General features: G+C 38.5%; 1 protein-coding gene across 3 annotated transcripts in view; it reads right to left on the bottom strand.

Moving 5' to 3' along the window:
- The window catches only part of si:dkey-219c3.2 (transcription initiation factor TFIID subunit 4), a 60,870-nt gene that overhangs the window by 1,379 nt on the left and 38,376 nt on the right, over positions 1 to 21,115 (bottom strand). For 2 of the 3 annotated variants that reach the window (XM_048159285.1, XM_048159287.1), the window contains exons 13-14: positions 17,291 to 17,410; positions 158 to 1,790 (exon numbers count right to left, since the gene is read on the bottom strand). In XM_048159285.1, coding sequence (XP_048015242.1) covers positions 1,617 to 1,790; positions 17,291 to 17,410 — 294 coding nt within the window. In that variant the 3' untranslated portion in view covers positions 158 to 1,616. Of the gene's footprint in view, positions 1 to 157; positions 1,791 to 17,290; positions 17,411 to 21,115 lie in introns of those variants that run through there. The other variant, XM_048159286.1, reaches the window with a different exon arrangement.

Below are 21,115 nucleotides of genomic sequence, written 5' to 3'. Positions count from 1 at the left end.
ATGACAGAATTTTCATTTTTGGGTGAACTAACCCCTTATATAAAGCTTGTCCCAGGAATCAGGCCACATTTATTTGATCCTTTACTTGCTGGTTATGTCAACAGCATAAATTAGAGCATTAGCTATTGGCAAACATCACAGAAAGTCATACCAGAAGTATAATTAGGAACTTTATTCTTTTACAAAAGTACAAATTTAATAGAGATGAGCACTTTTTTTTTTTTTCAAACCAACCAAACATTCAAAAATTGTTAAATTTAGCAAAAATAGAAATTCTAATAGATATGTTTTTTAGACAAAAGACAATCCCTTGATCAACAATACTGTTTGTCCAAATGTCAGCACAAACAATATGAATTAAAACAAATCTGAGTGATGGAAAAAAAATTTGCCTCAGATCTCAAAAGAATCATTGCACACGACATGAACGTTGACCGTCTCCCAACATACATCTGTACAACGCCAAAAGGTACATGTCGAACAATGTCATTTCCTCTCCTACTACAAGTCATAAAGGGCAGTATACAAATATTTGCTGTTTCAGACATAAAATAATGCCCAATGACAGATACTAAATTTATAGTGAAACTGAATTTCATACACAAAAGTACAGGATCCAAAATGCATTATTAGTATTTTAAAATCATTACTGCAGTCTGTCAAAGCCACCCCATTTTTAACGTATTTAAAAAAAAAAAAAAATGGTCAAATTAACAATACGTACAACCTGCCATTTCTCCACAAATAAGTTACGAGAGATCCTGCTCTAGAATCGTTGTTGAAGCGATGCATATTAGTATTAGCATATTAGATAATTCCATGCCGTTGATTTGATTCAAAAACAATGGTGCCCCAGGAGGGCCACATAAGGCACCATTTCACAGTATACTTAACAGACACTAGTGAAACCGTACACACCTATAACCCCACACTGAGTGTGCGAGACAAAACTGTCACTGAATTTCAAAAGACCATCCAATAGGATGAAAGACAGTCAGTGTTTTACAACACAGAATTTCTTCATTTTGCATAAATCTGTAACAAAAAACCCCCCCAAAAACATCCACACGTTTCCTCAGAGACTTAAAGATGCGCTACTTATAAGTTACTAAAAATACTTCCGACTCGTTAGACCTCTAAAACTTTGCATTCACATTTCCAGTGTCTCTATTGCAAATGAGGCTTTCGGTTAAAAACAAGTCCAGCCATTATTTATATAAAACAAATCTCAATCTCTATCCTGAAACGTAAAATCAGTCCGAGTTCAAGTTAATGAATAAAAAGATCAACATTGCTCAAAATGATGGCTCATTAATCCAAAACAAAGGGGAAGTAAAACCATAAAAGGGTCACCCAAAGGGGATAATCACATGGTGTCCACAGCCGCCGCCGCCTTACACGCTTTTCCAGAACCTTCTCATCTCCAGAACGGCCACGTTTGGAAGTTTCACAGCAATACGCTCGTACTGATCAAAGAGTTCATGCCACAGGTGAGTCTGAAGGCACAAACTGGAGATGAATGTGGAGAAGGAGAGGAAGACTTGAACGTTTACTGAGAGTCAAGCAGGTGGAGTACCATTAAGGTGGATGATCTCATCTATCTCACTGGATCAGTGCTACTTCAGAAGGGCCTTGTAGAGCAGCATGGACCTGGCTGTGGTTCGCTCCTGCTCCATGCAGAAGATCAAGTCCCTGAGGTTGACCCGGGTGATGCGCTGACGGGTCTGCCGAACCGAGGACGTGGAGGATGAGGTAGAACCGGCCGCTGATCCAGAGGAGCCCGCAGGAAGCTGAAGGGGAATAATGAAAGAATTCATTAGGTCAATGTTTGTCAAGTCTGTGATTGATGACAATAAACAGTTTCTACATCAAGAAGGCTGTTAAATTCTAGATTTTATTTTTATTTTATTTGACCCTTAAATGCATGACTGTTTCGCCAATCATTCTTACATATTCGGGTCTTTATCGACCCGGATCTATATCTAACACGGAAGGATCTCTACCTGTCGCGATAATATAAAACTCCTCTGATATTAGAGTAACAATTACAGAAGAATAACATAAATCATATTTTATTACCTTTTGGAGCTTTAAAGGGCTCAGTTTGAGCATATCTTTTATGCCATCATCACTGTCCTCGTCAGAGCTCATTTCCCAGTAAATTCAGCAAATAATTGGCTAGTTTTATGTTTGAGGTCATGAATATGAGCCCATTTGCAATCTCAAACATTCTCAGAACTATATCATTTTCAACATCTTCAAAATCAATATTTCGATTGCTAACAGCTTCACCAGATCCATCCAGTGACAGTTACAGTCATATTTGATTGCGTTCAGTACTTGCTCTGCAGTAAATCGCTGAGCCATTTCATTTTTCTCTTATTATTTCGTTTTCTGTCTGAACGAGTCGTCACTTCAGCATTGTGTTTCAGACATTGCCACCTTGTGGAATAAAGGTGAATTGCACTTATTCCATCATTTAAGATTCAATTATTGTTGTGCAGGAAAAATATATGTACACTCATACACACCTCGGGTCGTTAGCGACCCTAAACAATTTTTACAAAAAATGAATACAAAAATAGGCATTCTTTTATAATTTTATGATTTTTTTTCTTGTTATATTCTTTATAATGAATTGATTGAGGAATACCAAGAAGGTTGATGTCTAACTTTAAAAAATGAATGAGGAGGAAGGTAGTGAATGACGTCCCGGGTCACTAAAGACCCGAGGTATGCATTTAAGGGTTAACCATAAACAGACCAGAGTTAGTCAAACACACTGAATTACTTAAAAGAAATTAGACAAATTGTTCGTTTTAATAAATGTTACTATTTATTAAAATGTCTGACTTTGATTTATTTTACAGTTGCCAATATTTTACTGTATATGACTTGGCGTTTTTGCCTTTATTATGATAGGACAGTGATTAGACAGGAAGCAAAGTGAGAGAGAGAGCAAGAGAGAGGGGAAAGGGATTGGGAAAGGACCACGAGCCGGGACTCAAACTCGGGTCGCCGAAGCACATTGGCGCTATATGCCCATGAGGCCATCGGCGCCGACAAATTCTTTTATTTTTTAAATAATAAAATGATAAAAATAAAACAAAGCTAGAAAAACAACTTTATAATTCTCAAAGATTGGATTAGGTCATTTAATTTAAAAAAGTAAAACGAAATGAATAAAATGTATTTTTTTTTTTTTTTAAGACTGGATTGAAATATTTTGTTACATTTATAATAGTAAAACATTTTTTTTTTATTATTCTCAAAGATTAGGTCACATTATTTTGTGTTCGTATTTAACTTAAAATAATAATAAGAAATAAAATTATATAAAAAATCTATTTATTTTCAAAGACTAGATTCCGTCAGATTGTTTTGTGTTAAAAAAAAAAGATTGTGTCAAAAGGTTTTGGGTTTAAAAATGAGTCAAAAAAATGAATAAAATCAAATAAAACCCAAAATTTAAGAAGCAAAGAAATGAAGTCTTTGTGCTACCTAAATCTGAGACGAACCAGTCTGGCCTACATTAGATTTTTTTTTCCCTAGCAGTCATCAAAGATCCTCTGGTTTTGTGCTTTTGTGTGTTTGTCAGCACACCTGCCCAACATGTGATCATCTGTTCTCAGCTCGAGGCTAGAGAACCACACCTCATGCTCCGGGCAGCAGACTTTTGATCTCAACTACAGTATCTCAAAGCAGATTTGACTCAAACAAATGTGAGTGGGAAAGAGTGAGATCACAACGAAACTCTTGCAAAAAACAAAGATCATTCAAATAAAATACTAGTGAAGATGATGAAAAGGAGCTGACGCCACAGTAGTCCACCTTGAGGGGAAAGACCTTACATCCAATTTACTGGAGGAGAGAGGAAGATCGCATGTTGTTGTATTCATCAGCCGTACAGGGGGTCTGTAGCGTGACATCACTCGGCTGGAATGAGGTTAGGGTCTCCAGCCTTCACTGAATACTAAGTATACGTGAGAAGGTGTAAGATGGCCTCTGGGCACAAAACGCACACCACACCCTACAGAAACAACGTGCAGCTTTGTGGGATCTATATCACCCTCATACATGCTCTTACACACCCTGAATGATTCCGACTCTCACACACACCCAGGGCTGGCAAAGCTCACGACGTGTTTACGCGGGCAGGTCGTGCGTGGTCTTGTATGTCATTAATGTTAGATTATTATTCGAAAATTGTTAGGAGCACTTTAAGAGAAGAATGAAACACAAAACTGAAATCAGAGATTAATGCCAAAATTCTCACTCATGACCACACCCAGAAGAGACCGTTCCAGGAAGTGAGTACAAGATGTGATCGAGTGATAGTAAGCCTCTGGTTACATATTGCACACACTTAAATAAACCTGAAATCAATGCCGAGCATTGGATTCTGTGTGTGTGTGTGTGTGTGTGTGTGTGTGTGATAAAAACGTAACGAGCTAGTGCGAGATTTCAGCATCTGACTCAATGCCACGCAATAGTCAGCAAATCAACAAACACTTTTGAATGAGGTCTTAAACACAGACCCACTGCATTTGGGGATTTCAAATAAATGGGTCAATGGCATGATCTTATTTAAAAAAATTGATTCATACATGCAATGACTTGAATACACCTCTTCTATAATGAACATGTTTTTCCATTTTTTTTTTTTTAAATTAAGATTAATTTCTTTTTTTTTTTTTTCTTCTTCTTTTTTTTTTTAAGTGTGCATAAATGTCCAAAATGCTAGGGTGAAAAAAAAAAATCCATATATTAAAACAAAGAAAAAAATTCTCATTAAAATAATGAAACTCTTGAAAGGAAAAGCTATAGTTTGGCAAAATTTCCATTTCTAGGCTAAAAAAGCAATTTCATTAAAATATTAATCTCTTAAACATTAAAATTACCTAACTTCTGCAGGTGGTGACATGTGGTGCAACCAACCAGTACTGTTGGTGAAAAACTATTAGAAATGCTGTTTGTTAATTGAAATAAAAGCTGAAATAAAATAAAATATGAATAATAAATGACATGAATAATTCATGATATCTGTAGACATTTTACCTTGAAAAACATTTAAAAACTATTCAAACAATAACTAGGATGTCTACACTCGCATACATTCAAGGTGTTAGGAAAATGTTATTACTTTTTTACATCACGGTTACTAGGGGTGTGACGAGATCTCGTGTCACGAGATCTCGCAAGACTAATATGTGACGAGATTTCTCGTCGAGGCGAAAAGTAGTCTCGTGATGTTGCCATGACAGAGTGTTAGGATGATTAGGAAAGAATATGCCACCACTACGTTTACATTACGCCTCCACTATCGTTTTGCTTTGTATTTAAATAAAAAACATTTAATTCAGTTGGATAACGGTCGCCGCCGCTCCATATTCACAGAGTTACGCACGATCGGGAAAGTGAAAGTAAACGCGAGCGCGCATTCAAACGCGATTTCAATACCCCGCATTTTGAAAGCGGCTCCCTGATGAATGCAAATATCTCTCAATATGAAAGATATTTTAGGCTGGCCAGTGTAGTTGTAACCATCTCTTAGCTCTGTATCAAAGAAAAATTGGTCTTATTTGCACTTTGAATATTGAAAGGGTGCGATTATGGTTGCACTTATTGTAAAGTGTTACCATAAAAAATGAATAACAGTTTTCTCTTAATCTTATTAAGCACAAACAGTAAGGTTTCATTTGTTAACATTAGTTAATGCACTGTGAACTATCATGAACTAACAATGAATGACTATTTTTATTAACTAACATAAACAAAGATTAATAAATACTGTAGCAAATATATTGCTCATTGTTAGTTGATGTTGGTTAATACATTAATGTTAATAAATGAGACCTTATTGTAAAGTGTTAACATTTTTATTTATACTGTTTTTATTTCTATGATCAGTTTGTGGAAAGGAGTTCAGTTAGGAAGTCAAAAGAGACTGAAATCACACAGAAGAGAAGTCAGTCAGTTGAGTTTGTGGCAAAACCTTTTACAGTACTTTAGTATTGTTGTCTTTTACTGCATATGATAATTCATACTCAGAAAGTAGAACTGAAATGACATTCATTACAAGATGATTAGTTAAAACATTTCAAATACACCTGGAGAATATTTTTTCTAGTCATGTATTTCGCTATTGAGGATTTCTTAAAAATAGTGTGTAAAAAATCTTGTCTCGTCTCGTGAACTCAATCTCGAGTTTCATCTCGTCTCGTGAGATACCCGTCTCGTCACACCAATAGCGGTTACACAACATGACATTTATATCATTAAATAGATACTTTTCTTAAATTATATAAAAGTTTTTGAAAACCATAATGAATATGAAGAGTAAATTTCTAAGAACTTGCCGCTTCCGTTTTAAACTACATTTTTAATCGTTGACCACTAATAAAATATTAACAAGAAGCAAAATATAGTCATTTAAAAAAATCCAATATGTAATCACCAAAAACTCTAGCCTTTAGTAAGAGACAGTTTTACTTGCTAGACTCGATACTGCAGTACAGGAAGCCTGCGTTTCACAGTTAGCATGTGTGGGTGAACACGCTCAAGGCATTTTGCCACTATCCTAGTGGTGCGTTAGAGATGGAGCTTGTTAAGCCTGCATAAATGTGTAAAGATATGGATGAATATATTACAGATGTGAGCATTAACATGCCCCAGGCACTGAGAGAAATGTATTTTTTAAAACCACATTAGCTGTGGAGTGGAATGTGTAGGGTGCACAAGCTATCTTTTTCGAGTGTCATTAGGGTTAAAGTGTGTTGTAAACCCTTGAGTTGTGTTAGTGCGTGTTCACTGTGTGTAGGACAGCAAACACCTCCAGAGGAACTGACTCCAAACCCTGAAGAGATGAGGCAGCTTACACTTGTAGGTCTCTGAAAGCCATGAATTGAGCAGAACGGCATGAAACAAATCCTTCAACCAGATGTAAAGGTCTTAAAATCTTCCAAACAAGTACAAGTCATGCAAGAAGCAGCTCTGCGCCAAAGCTACCCTAGAATTGAGAAGCCCTTCAACTCAAAGTGACCAAAGCACCACAGAGAAAACCCTCTCCAGACAAAATGGAGAGAAAAAAAACCTTATTACTCCACCTTATTCCTCCAAACGACTGTGAGCACTTCTGGCCTCTAAAGGTTAGAGAGTGCCTGAGGGTTCTGTGTGTCTCCAGCGTTTGGGGAAATGACTCGCCTTGCCTCTGCACGAACACAGCCCAGTCTCTGCAGAACTGCCGCCCGGGGCTACGCAACCCTGCTCCACTTCACTTTAACCCTCTACTATCCGGCTTTTTGATGGTAGTCTTTTACTTTGATTCAGGACCGTCTAACCTTGTGCAATTACAAAACTATGAGGGACATGGTTGGACTTCAAAACAGGCCGCTTAAACCACAATGTCTTCTTCGCAGAAGATCCAGAGTTAAAGTCTTAAAAATAAAGATTCTTCATTGGCATCAATGGTTCCATGAATAACCTTTAACATCCATAGAACTATTCAATTGCACAAAAAGGTTCTTTATAGTGGAAAAAGGTTCTTTAGATTATTAAAATGTTCTTCACACTAAGAAAAAATGGTTCTCGTAAGACCTGTTCACTAAAAGGTTTTTTGGGGGAACCAAAAATAGTAGTTCTAAATTCCCTTTTGGAACCTATATTTTTAAGTGTGTAAGATGGTGCTACGAAATCCACTAAGACAATGGTCACTTTTCCAGCCCATTTATGACACAATCCTAGTTTGTGGTTCAGTGTGTAGTAACCATGGATTAAATCTGTAAAGTAGTTGACACTACACATAATTAAAAAGTCTTGCTGTAGGGAAGGGGATTTTCTAATTAGTGAAATAGTGGCAAAGCTGCAGTTCCTTTGCCTCCAGTGAAGTTGAGGAGCTGAGGGGCAGAGCTGGGATAAAATCCAGGCCTGCGGCCCCAACCAAAACAAGAGCATGTGAGGCTTTGTGGTGTTCCATCATTACCTCACCACATAATTAAGTACAGACACAACAAAATGCAGCAAAGTGTATGCATTCTTGTCAAACTGATGAAGATACTACTACAAACCCTGAATCACAACACGCCACCTGATTCTTTTCAGATTTTTCCCCCTTCAAATCAAATTGAGATCTTCAGCCACTAATGGAATAGACAAAACTAGTTCCTTTGAAGAAACCTTGGGGTAACTATGGTTGCTATTGCCTTTCTATGGTGTTTTGAGTGGTTTTAGCATGTTGCTATAAAGTTAAGGGGTTATTTTAGCATGTTGCAATGTGGTTGCTAAATAAACACCCATATAATCCTAGAAATACCCTAACAACCACATAACATGTTAGTTTTTCTAGGTGGTTTTTAGCATGTTGCTATGCGGTTGGTAAAACCCACCCAGATAACCCTGGAAACACCCTTACAACCACATAACATGCTAGCTGTTCTGGGTGCGTTTCCCAAAAGCATTGTTAGCCAACTATAGTCGCAAGTTCTGCTGAATTGTGTTGGTAAAGATGGAATTTGCGACCATAGTTGGCTTCAGAAACTCACCTCTAGGTGGTTTTTACCATGGTATGTGGTTGCTATGGTGTTTCTAGGGTGTTCTTCTTGATTAAAAGAACCCATCCCAAGTCTCTGGTCTCTAGATATGGCACAGGTTCTAGTCAATGGACTAGATAACCATCATTAGCATTTATCAATATACGAACTTCTCAAATCTGCCACAATTATTGTTAATAACAGCCAAAAAGAGAAAGTCTTTTCAGTAAAAACAAAAGTGCAGCATGTACGCCAAACACTTGGGTCAGATATGAATGTCAGAAGATGCCACATACTGTGATTCATCCGGGCTGTAGGAGTTGACATCTCCAGACCTCTCCAACTCTTTTTTTTCTCTTTTTCAGGATTAAGCATTATTTAAGTGTCTAATATGACACTGACAATGTACGTCTGTCGAATTTGTGTGGTAAATATCCACGGTGCAAATTCACAAATATTCTGCACACATTTTACAGCAGATCCCTTTCTCGCCCTGTTTCACTCTCTCAGCACAAAGAACCGGGATGCTTCAGGCAGCACTTGCGGGAGAACGAACATTCTGCCTACATCTGCCTGCAATTCAAACAGCTCTCCCACATTGTGTTGCCTGTATAAAAAAAGAGCACTTGTCAACAGCTTACATGGCTACAAGGTACACATTAAGCTCGAGGGCGATGCTATACAAACACATGAAGTAGCTCAACAAAGATTGTGGCATGATGGTCTTTAAAACACTCGTTTAGTTTGGAGTACAAAAAAAAAAATGTTCCATTACACTGGAATGGATTTTGAATGTCTCCACTATTACCGATTTTGTGTAGCTTTCAAAATAAGTTATGACATTTTGTTTATCAATGGAATGGATTTAACATAAACAATGCTGCTGTTACATTACGATTTGCAAAATGCACGCCTACTGCGTTTCAATCCAGAATAAACAAAATGTATAAAGAGCAATAGTATGAGCTGTAATGGTAGCTGAACAGCTTGAGGGAATCAGGAGGGTAAGCCAAGATGGTGCCAATAGCCCTCTGGCTTCTACATACACACAGGGTCATTGCGGTAATATGAAACAGATTATTTACACAACCAACCAGAGATCTCTGGCAGTGAGGGAGAAAGAAAAACGTAAAAAAAATTAAGCACAGGAAATCCAAGACAATGTATATAACCATTTAGATTCAGTTTGTTGATGTTTTTACTCTTTAAGCTAAAAAATACAAATACTCAAAGAAAAAGAAAATTAAGAAAGAAATTAATAACCACAATGTATATATAATTGAGGAACAAAAATATATAAATCGACAAAATCAACGTTTCCTCAATTGGTATACACATTCACAACCACAATTGTGTCTACCAACTGAGGAAACGTACACTCATGGTGTATGTAAAATATAATATACATTTTTTTTTTTTATAAAAACGATTTAGACAACCATTTTGTTATATTTTTATCGTATCAACAAATACTATTGAATCTTTGAATAAGAGTGCTTTGCGAATGACTGTTCTGGTTAATAAACTACAGAAAGGTGTTTACATTAAAGATGTAGATGCAAATGCTTAAAACGCAGATAGAGATCGGTCTGTGTGACTTATGCAAGGTTGTAACTTGTTCCAACTGATGAAATGCAGTGCGAATAAACTAAATGCAAGGAAGGACATGGCGAATCGGGAAGGAAAGCGATAAAGAGAGAGAAGGAACGAAAGAGAGAAAGGAGAGAAGTGGTAGAGTACGACTTGAATTTAATATTTCATGATTGCCTGAAGGATTTTTCACAGATCAATGTGACTCTGTACCCAAGCCAGTGTCAGCCAGAGAGCGTCAGGAGAAAGCAAAAGAGCGAGCGAGCGAGCGAGAGAGAAAGAGAAAACAGTTGAAAATATGAGATACATAGAGTAAAAGACAGAGAAAAGAGTTAAAGGAGGACAAGCATAAAAAATTAACGCCAAAAAAAAAAAAAAAGTGACAGTGAAAGAAATATTTGGCTCATCGGTTCAGGAGACTGTTAGTCTTCTAAACACCAGTGTGTGTTTGCTCCATGAGAGATACACCCTCCACTGCCTCCGTGCCGTGGGCTTCGCCGGAGGCACACATTACCTCCGTTAATGGGTTTCCATTTGAGCAGCAGAAAGGAAGCCAATAACCTATCCACACTAATGGATTAGTCTACATGTAGGCAACCTCTGCAGCTAATCTTGGACCAACTGTTTTCTTTCTTCACAAAAAAAACAGAACAAACAAAAGATTGTCACCATATGTTGGTACAAAATAAAATTCTTGAAAAAAGGAGGTAAAAACGCTCGTCTCAAAAGCTATATCAGACCAATGAATCCAAAAGAGTCTCGTACTGTTCTGATTGGTGTCACTAAAGCCAACTTTCACAAAACTCTTGCAGTTGGAGGGAACTTGGTGAGTGTTGTCCTTCCATGGCCATCATGAACCAATAAACTTACAATTTTAATTAGCAAAGATTAACAAGGGAGGTAATTAATTTCTGAGATGGGCATCTTAAAAGCGCCAAAGGCTTGACTTTGTTGACGGAGCCGAATGCTTTTTCATTGATGTGGGCAAAATAGAGGGGCATCATTATAAGCTGGCGAAAAGCATGTACTTGCATTCTAAAAGAGTTGATGGCTGGAAACGTTTCTCTTTGAGGTCTATTGTGCTGTTATTATTGGAACTGAATGTAGATCACCTTATTCACTTTACCAAACATCCCACAAAATCTTCATTAGCCATAACGGGTAAAAGAAAAAGAAAAAAAGCTTCTACACAAACAAGATGATCACAATCCAAGAAACAGTAGGTAGTAAAAGTACTCTGAGACACGCTGAACAGGAACTGGTCATGAAAGCTGAAACATATGGCAGGGCTGCGGTAATTGCAAAAAATGATGCTTAATTTGGTGCAAGAACAGTAATGTTCTTCAGAGCCATGCTTTTTTTCTCCTACATCCAGACAGGTATAATGGTTTGATGTTACATTTCAAGCCAAGATAAGGTCAAATGCATTTATGGTCTCACCAAGTTCCCAATCTGAGCATCATCAAACCCGAACCATCATGTGAAGTTCTCGAGCACACAGTAGGAATAGCAAATTCCATCTCATTCATCCTTCAAGGCGCTTTTCCTCATGGAGAATGATGCAATATTCCACTCCTCACACATCAAGACTTTTATAACAGTATTCCAAGAAGGACTGAAAATATTCTGGAGGCCCTGCTCTCCATTTGATCATAGCTACTCACTGCAAGGGATTTTCCATTTGTCAACTCCCTGTACAAACTTGAGTAAATCCATCAAGTGTTACACATTGCTTGTGTCTTTAAGCAAGCAATCTACTATGCGTGTTGTGGGTAAAAAATTATCAATGATGTATGTGAAAAGATTAGCATTATGTATATTTACCGAAATAAATCATACAGCAATAACATCCAAATCTACAAAGAAATATTTCATGCATAAATTAGGGTTATAAAACCACCATTCACTGCATAAAGCAATTTGCAAAAACATCACTGCAAAATCTGGCTCCAATTAATAAAAAAAAAGTAGTAAAAACTAAAAATTTCATTATTTCTGACATATCTTCAGTTGAAATTTAATGAAGACAACAAGATGGTAACTAGCCCTCAATTTACAATCCTTTTCAGTAGGATTTTTCTGGGTCGACAAATAAAACCCAATTTAACCTCCCTTAATATACTGAATGAAAAACTGCTTGTCAAAGCATGACTTGATCAATACAAAATTAAGAAAAACAGAACACATCATCACTCTTACAAAGCCCTAACCACTAACAAAGACCTTCCACTTCTTGCAGTGGTAGCCTGGGGTCAGAAAGAGGCAATTTTTGGCATTACGTTATTCCGCGCAACCCCTACAAACTGATAACAGACTCTTCATGCTCCTTCTTATCATGTCAAAACACATGCAGATAACCCACAGATAGCGCACACAAGACTCATCACATCACCGTGCATGAAAAAACACTGGAGCTCCAATCAACCGGCAAAATCTGCCACAGGAAACAAGAGAATATGTGTGAATTTTAGATTAATGATCCAACTTTATACAACGGTAACAAACCACAGAGATAAAGCACAATGTGTAGGCCAAGGTTAAGGCATGTAGGGGACAGAAAATAGGAGCCTACTGGAAACCTGAGGAACAGACATCTAAAAATGAGGGGAAAAAAAAAAAATGTAGTCTTTTCCCTGCACAAAAAACAACAAAAACCCCCAGATATTTTATGGCTTACAACGGCTTGAAATATGGTGCACGAGTCATACAGACTGTTATTTGGAAGTTTAACAGTGCCAGTGCCTATTATGAAAAAAGAGCTTTGGACAATGTGCAATTAAGGGATGCACTGGTATTAAAATTCTATTATTTTGTCTAAATAAAATAAAACGCGAAGATCAATTGTGAATTCAGGAAAAAATGAATTGATTTTGAGATTAAAGTCGCAATGAAACAAATAGCAATAAATCTTTTCTTCCGTATTGTGACGCACATCTGAACAAAACGGATTATCGGGGAAAAAAAAAAAAAAAAACTGTAGGATGGAACGTCCGGTCCATCAGTTGCTGACTGAATGGAGTCAGATCTGAATGCAAGCTTGCAGCTGATTTTTTCCCCTTTTTTTCCAGTTTAAGCTGACTAAATGATTGGAGAAGTCTGGCATACTTCGCCAGAAGAAATTTGTCATAATTGTGATCAAAAATTACGAGGTCAAAATTGCAAAAATTAAATTACAGAGATAAATTGTTCACAAAGATCAACAACACGTATTTAGAAAACAGGTTATTTTCATGCCGGCTTTAAATTGAAGAGTGTTTTTAAAGATAAACTTTAAAGGTGCCCTAGATTGCTTTTTCACAAGATGTAATATAAGTCTAAGGTGTCTCCTGAATGTGTCTGAAGTTTCAGCTCAAAATACCCCATAGATTTTTTTTTATTAATTTTTTTAACTGCCTATTTTGGGCCATCATTAACAACACACTGATTTTTGCAGCGCGCCGCCCCTTTAAATGGCGCGCTCCCTCTTGCCCCACGAGCTCTCGACTATACAGTGCATTTACAAAGTTCACACAGCTAATATAATCCTCAAATGGATCTTTACAAGATGTTCATCATGCATGCTGTATGCATGCTTCGAATTATGTGAGTAAAGTATTTATTTTGATGTTAACGTTTGATTCTGTGTGAGTTTGAGGCTATGCTCCGTGGCTAACGGCTAATGCTACACTGTTGGAGAGATTTATAAAGAATGAAGTTGTGTTTATGAATTATACAGACTGCAAGTGTTTAAAAATGAAAATAGCGACGGCTCTTGTCTCCGTGAATCCAGTAAGAAACGATGGTAACTTTAACCACATTTAACAGTACATTAGCAACATGCTAACGAAATATTTAGAAAGACAATTTACAAATATCACTAAAAATATCATGATATCATGGATCATGTCAGTTATTATTGCTCCATCTGCCATTTTTCGCTTTTGTCCTTGCTTGCTTACCTTGTCTGTGCACAGATCCAGACGTTAATACTGCCTTTCCTTGTCTAATGCCTTGAACATGGGCTGGCATATGCAAATATTGGGGGCGTACATATTAATGATCCCGACTGTTACGTAACAGTCGGTGTTATGTTGAGATCCGCGTGTTTTCCGGAAGTCTTTTAAACAAATGAGATTTACATAAGGAGGAAGCAATGGGGTTTGAAACTCAATGTATGTCTTTTCCATGTAATGAACTCTTGTTATTCAACTATGCCGAGGTAAATTCAATTTTTGATTCTAGGGCACCTTTAAGTAAATGTTAGACGATAATCTAGATGAAGGTAATCTAAATGTAAAAATAGGGTAAATGAGCATAAACAAAATATTTGATAGATAAAATACATAAACGTAAATATATACATAACTGATCTATTGTGCATCCCTATACACAGTTTGTCTGTGTTGCAGAGAGGAAAGTCATACAGGTTTAGAACAACATGAAGGTGAGTAAACGATGACTCAAATTTTGCACGAACGGTCCCTTTAACGACACATACAGAACAACCACACTTTGTTCAATGACTGGTAATGTTTAAACTTTAGACCGCTGCTGCAAAAAGCTGTGCTTTGGTAGTGCTCATTACTGGCTACACATTTCAATCTGCCTTTGGTATTCCATGTCTGCCCCCACGTTCCCCTCCCTCCACCCATTCAGTCTCTGCCCTCTGGCCGATCTGGCAGAGGGGGAGATTTTAATTGTGGCTATAGAACTCTGCACGGTTCTTTGCCTGTGAGCGAGCCCTCACTTCAGTGAGTGAGAGCTTGCTTTAGTGATATTGGGTCCAGTCCATCCCTTCAGGCTGCTTTTAATGGCCCTCTCCTCTCTTTCATAGCCGGGGCTGAGATTGTTTTCCATGTGATGCCTGTTAATTCTGCTGCAGGGAAGGGCAACCGTATATTCATTCTCCTTTTCTGTATGAGAGATACATTTCTTCTTGCTTCTCGTCTCCATTTTTCCTTCTCACAATACTCGCTTTTCTTAACTTGAGCTGAAAGTTAAAGCCAACATGTTACGGAATGCATGCGGAAACTCAAATTTTAGTACTGATCAATTGTGCATCCGTATCTTCAATTAGTTTTTTTGTTTCAGAGAAGAAAATCATAAAGGTTTGGAACACAATGAAGGCGTGTTGATTCACAAATCAAACTGAAAGTTAAAGCCCATGTTACACTTACAAAACGCATGCAGGCCAAGAAAATGCTTACAGTTAGTTTGTGTCAAGAATCATGGTGATCTTCAAAAAAAAACCAAAAATAATAGTACAAGAAGTACACCAGACAATATGAAAACATCTCTTCCTCTTTTTCCACATGGATTCTTTCTCAATCCGTTGTCCTCTTCTTCCCCCTGGCCTCAGGACTGGGATGAACATGTTAATATGGGCTGCCCATGTTAGAACAGCTCAACTCTGAACCCTCATGTGTGATCTGCCCCCAGGCTCAGTCTGGTATGCAGGCCCACAGGAACTCAGCGGCCTTTATTACAGCGTGCCCTAAAACTCGCCCTTCAGAACGTCCTCATCACCTGCCCTTGTGACTAATCTACCCTCGGGCAGTCCTGCAGGGCTGCCCTCTGGCCTAAGCGCTTCATCAACCCAAAGACAGACGGAATAGCAATCAAACAACAAACCGCCTCAAGGGCGTCAAGGCCAGACAAAGGGCAAGCAAAAAACTGTGCCCTTTCCTCAACCGCTGCAAACAAGAACTTGAGTATTTTATCTCTACGTCCCCGATGAAGTTCCCCGCAGAAAGACACCGCAGGAAGCTTGCACAGAGCGAACGGGGAGCAAGGACGAGGTATTTTGCTGTCAGGACACGGGGGTGGGGGAAGAATGAGTGGAGCCATTATGACATGGCTGCCTCCTGCTCCGGGCCGTGCTGCCCTTCAGGCACATTGCTGTGATGAAATCTCTGACTGGACCCTTCAGAGCAGGCCCAGCCATGGACCTCTGGGCGAGGACCGACCCCTTTAGAAAAGTCATATTCACTTTCCTCCACATCGAGGCAGTGTGTGTGCGCGCGAGTTTCTGTGCACATGTTGGGGGAGGCACTGCCGAAGGCAACGTTGAGTTGGATGTGAAAGACAGAAATGATGGGATGAAAATGAAGAGAGAAGACATCTACTTGCCTTCATTCTGGACACACTGAATGCAAACGCTCTTACCTGGGACAACAAAAAGACATCTGGGAAAGCCTGAGTTGTGTAATCAGTTTGGTTGTGTTTGCTGATCTGTTTTGGTTATGTTTTATGTGGGTGGATGAAGGTAATCCATAGTGAAAGAGGTCGGCAGTGCATTCATAGAGCAGAAATAATGCTTTTATTTGGTTATTTATGCTCTCCATAAAGGGACATTTAGTGCCCTCCACAGCAGCAGATTGTTGCAATGCAAGTACAGCGAAGATCTAAACCATGTGGCGGGTCATTAGAAGGCAGCCCCTACTGTTAATGTTAATAGTGGTAATGATCGTTTATGTGCGATATCGTCTGGCACATCTCTTATTGATAATATGCCATGGGCGGCAGCATGTGAAGTCACAGTATTTACATAGAACTGAAATGACACTTGCTTGATTTACTAAATTAGCACAAATAAGCTTTGCCCAAGCAAAAAACCCATTGAGCATGTCACTGGTTGGGGCATTTATTATGGCCATATATTATACGCTTGTGAGTGCAACAGTCAGGTTACCAAAGCAAAAATATGTGTTTTACCATTGTTTTTTGACAATGATCTCAGTGCTTTGTAGTTCATTTCCTCACAAAAGACATTAAGTGGATCACAATCTTGTACAATCTTTATTCCAGTTCATGTTTGTATTGTGAACCATCACAGAGCTGGTTAGTTTGGTTTATGGCTTTGAACTCTCTCTCTCTTTATTAATGAATGTTAGACCAAATGAATGGGAAAAATAATAATGCAACCAAGCCCAGTTGCCCAGTCACTGTTGCAACTAGAAAATGCTTTAAAAAAAATGTGCTAATGATAATGACACAATTTAATCTTAAGATTTACTTTTATAGTCTATTTTTTTTTTTTTTTAACATTTTCTAGGTTTGAAGAATCCATTTTTAAAGACTTTGTGAGAGAAACATATTGCATTTCAGGAGCTAACATGCTTTTATCTACTTGGCATTTGCCCATATGAACCTTAGTGTGGAGGTCCATATAAATAAGGGCCCGAGGGTCTTACCTCTGCACCTGCTGAGGCCCCAGGAGAGTCAAGCTTGCGTTTCTTTCGGGGTCCAATGGCGGCAAGGGCTGTGAGGTTGGCATCCCGCTGTCTCATCTGGGCGAGTTCCTGCTGCTGCATCTGAATGGCAAGAACATTCAATCAATATTAACTGCATATCAAAACGATTCATGCGAAACCGACATACATTGTGTAGGTCTGTGAATAACAAGTCCCCAAATAAGTATTACTGTGTATCACATTCCTTTACTTGAATTATCATTTTCAAATATTTGTATGCTGTGTATTTTACATTCATTCCAAGCTGCCCTGAAGAGCTCTAAAAGAGCAAATGAAGCTCCGAACATCATGCACAGCTTCAATGCAGCAAATAACTCAGAGCTTTCGCCGTATCTGGGTGCTTAATTCAATTTCTTTCCACGAGGGAATGAGAGAGAAAGTGAGTGAGTGTTTGAGAATGAGAGAGCGAGCGATTTTCAAAAAGCACAGCCCGCAGGTAAAGTCATCTCACCCTAGCAGGCAGTGACAGAGCCAGCCATGCCGGGAGGGGTTGATGAGGAGGGGGGCTGCGCGTCCTCTGTTCCCCCGCTCGGAGTGAGCGCTGCCGGGCACAGAATGCAGAGAGAGTCCTCACCTCTCCTCACCCTGACACTCACACCACTGTGGCCATGAACTCGCAAAAAAAACACTAGCAGCAACAAAAGCTTTGTGTGTCATCGACGGCCCTATTAGAAAGTGCATTCACTGAGCTGCAGTTGCCTCTGGAGTTATGAAGTGAAGTGGGGGAAATGTGGGAACAAAACATTAGAGGTGGGGTACAGGACGGATGACGTTCCAAAAAGAGATTCCCAACCAGGAGGACCTGGAAATAGTTTCATTTTGCTTAGTTAAACCTAGAAATAAAATATGCTGCATTTAAAGATGTATAATGATATTATACAGAGATCATATGATCCTTATTAACAGTAACACATTTCAGGCATAATATTAAGAAATGTGCATTGTGCAATAAAGAAATGCTCCAAATAAAGTTATATATCAGTATGTCTTAAGTGATATGTCAATAAATGTGTTAATGGGTTTAAAGTATACTTAGTATTTTTATTTTTATGTAAAGTTACTTGTGATATTTTTGGTTTTGTGTCAATTGATAAAGACTTCAGCCTTTTTGATGGATCAGTGGGAGTGCAAAAGACATTTCAATATTCCAGAAATTCTGTAAAGAGTGACTGATTTTCATTGTGTATGTAGATTACTTTTAATTGACTGAATTTGTCACTTGTGCTGCTAGAAACAATTTGTCCAAATAATTATGCAGCTTGCCCCTCCTTTCACAAATACAAACTAAATAACATAATGAAGAGGGAGAAATTGACAAACCGCTAATTCAAGACAACGTTTACATGCTAATTAAGTCAGGGTTATGCTAATCGGAAGGGAAGTTGTGCACATTGCATGCACACGCGTGGATGCCCCGGAGAGAGTGAGCTGACACGTAAACATGCCCAGTGCGATTGCTGCATGTCAGTGATCTGGTGCACTGAACTTTCACCTGACCCCGACAGCTACGGTGAATGTGCCCGAGGGCACATAAAAGACATGGACGGCATGGTGCGTGAATCTATTTGAAGTAATGAGAGGTAAGAAGGCCCTGAATGGACACAATGCAGCCACTCTTGGGGTGTTAAATGAAAGGTTCTAGGCGGACAGGCACTGTTTGGTGTCGCCGCTGATCTTCTCTCGCCGCCTGCAGCTAGAGTGCTGACTTGCGTTCATATTCGATTATTTGATGAGGAGTGAAAGGGGAACCTAGTTATGCCATCTGTAATCCAGAGCTCTGTAGCTCCACATAATCACTGTTTAATGACTGACCTCAATCACAATTCCTGCAGCTCAACTTTAACACGGTTGTTCGGCATTGTGAATACCGATTGGAGATTCTCCACTTACTTCATTAAAATCAAAAGTACTGCAACACTTCGGCTATATTCAGAATGGAATAGCAGCATACTGCTTACTACACAGTACATACTGTTAGGGGTATGACGAGACAGTTGTGTCACGAGAACGAGATGAGATTTTTACACAGTATTTTTAAGAAATCCTCAATGACAAAATACATGACTAGAAAAATAGTCTGCAGGTGCATTTTAAATGTTTTAACTAATCATCTTGTAATGAATGTCATTTCAGTTCTACTTTCTGAGTATGAATTATCATATGCAGTAAAAGACAACAATACTTAAGCACTGTAAAAGGTTTGCCACTAACTCAACTGACTGTCTTCTCTCCTGTATGATTTCATGAGTCTCTTCAGACCCAACTGTACATGAATTATGAGCTTCTACAACTTTTACCCTAAAGAAAAACAAGTGGAGGCATAATGTAAATGTAGCGGTGGCATATTCTATACTAATTTCAACCTCACACTTCGTCGTGGCAATATCAGATCTCGTCATACCCCTATATACTGTATACTGCATATTTTTGTAAAGTATGTGAAACAGTATGCAATAAATAGTTTTTAAAAATCTGGACTAATGTATATTCATGATGCTGGAAAAGGAAGGTAAATTTATCCTAATAGTGTTAAAAAAAGTATTAATAGAAATAATAAAAAATATAAAAATTATATTTAATATAAATTACAGGGTTAGTTCACCCAAAAATGAAAATTATGTCATTAATGACTCACCCTCATGTCGTTCCAAACCCGTAAGACCTCCGTTCATCTTCAGAACACAGTTTAAGATATTTTAGATTTAGTCCTTTCTGTCCCTCTATTGAAAATGTATGTACGGCAGTGGCGTAGCCACGGAGGGGCCTGAGGGGGCCTAGGCCCCCTCATTAACATGCAGGCCCCCCCAGATTTCCGAGCGATTTTTATTTTTTATGTTGATTTACACTGATGCATATGCTGCGCGTGAGACTTCGTTATTATGCGGTGAGTGTCAATGTGAAGCCGCACCCGAGGCTTCCCATTTCCAGGACGCGCATCTCAATGCAGTGAAATCCGGTGGATGCTCGAGCTCAGATACTCTCCATTCATTTTAACCAATAAAAAGTCGTTAGAGAATCAAGAACCTCTGACTGCAGCGCACACATCTTTCTTCTCGTCATTATAGTTAATTTGAGACAGTTTCCGTGGCGTTATTTGCTCTCGCTCAGATATTGCGAGTGCGGTTGTGCGTGCTCAAACTTTGTTCCATGTAAATCAAACATGCATTTTCTCTAGAATTGTCTTCTCTCCTGGATTTAATGTTGCTAGAAGAGATCAGATGAGATCATGTAAGCCTATGTCGGTAAAACTCAGAAAAAATAACACGAGCCGTTATAGGCTATTGTGCTCGTGGCGCGCACTCAAGAATTGCATGCGCAAATGCGCCGGCGCGCGCTGCATAATTACTTTATTATAGCTTTAAAAAAGCGCAATAGAAACTACGAGCAATGACCGTCGTTTGAAAATGAAATTGCCAAACATGCTATTAAAGCTGCCTCAAAACTGTGCATGCATGCATTTGTTGACATAGTTTTAAAGCTATTGTTGTCCGATTTGTTGGCCTTAACGTCTTAAAAATGCACATATGTACACCAAGGAAATCTAAATTTTCTCGGGGGAGCATGCCCCCGTACCCCCCTAGCAAGCTACATTTTATGACCTCTGTAATTATGAAACTCTGCGTACATGTTCTATAAATTCTATCTAATGAAATCTGAGGTAAACGTGTATTTCTACAAATGTGCGCACTTTGAGAGCAAAAGTTTGTATATTATGTAGCATGCACTGTGATCAAATATAAATGGGACCAAACGCGATTGAATGTA

The sequence above is a fragment of the Megalobrama amblycephala genome, linkage group LG15 (genome assembly GCF_018812025.1).
Source record: "Megalobrama amblycephala isolate DHTTF-2021 linkage group LG15, ASM1881202v1, whole genome shotgun sequence".
Lineage (NCBI taxonomy): Eukaryota > Metazoa > Chordata > Actinopteri > Cypriniformes > Xenocyprididae > Megalobrama > Megalobrama amblycephala.
The sequence above is the reverse complement of the archived record's forward strand: the minus strand, read 5'-3'. Positions and strand labels throughout refer to the sequence as shown.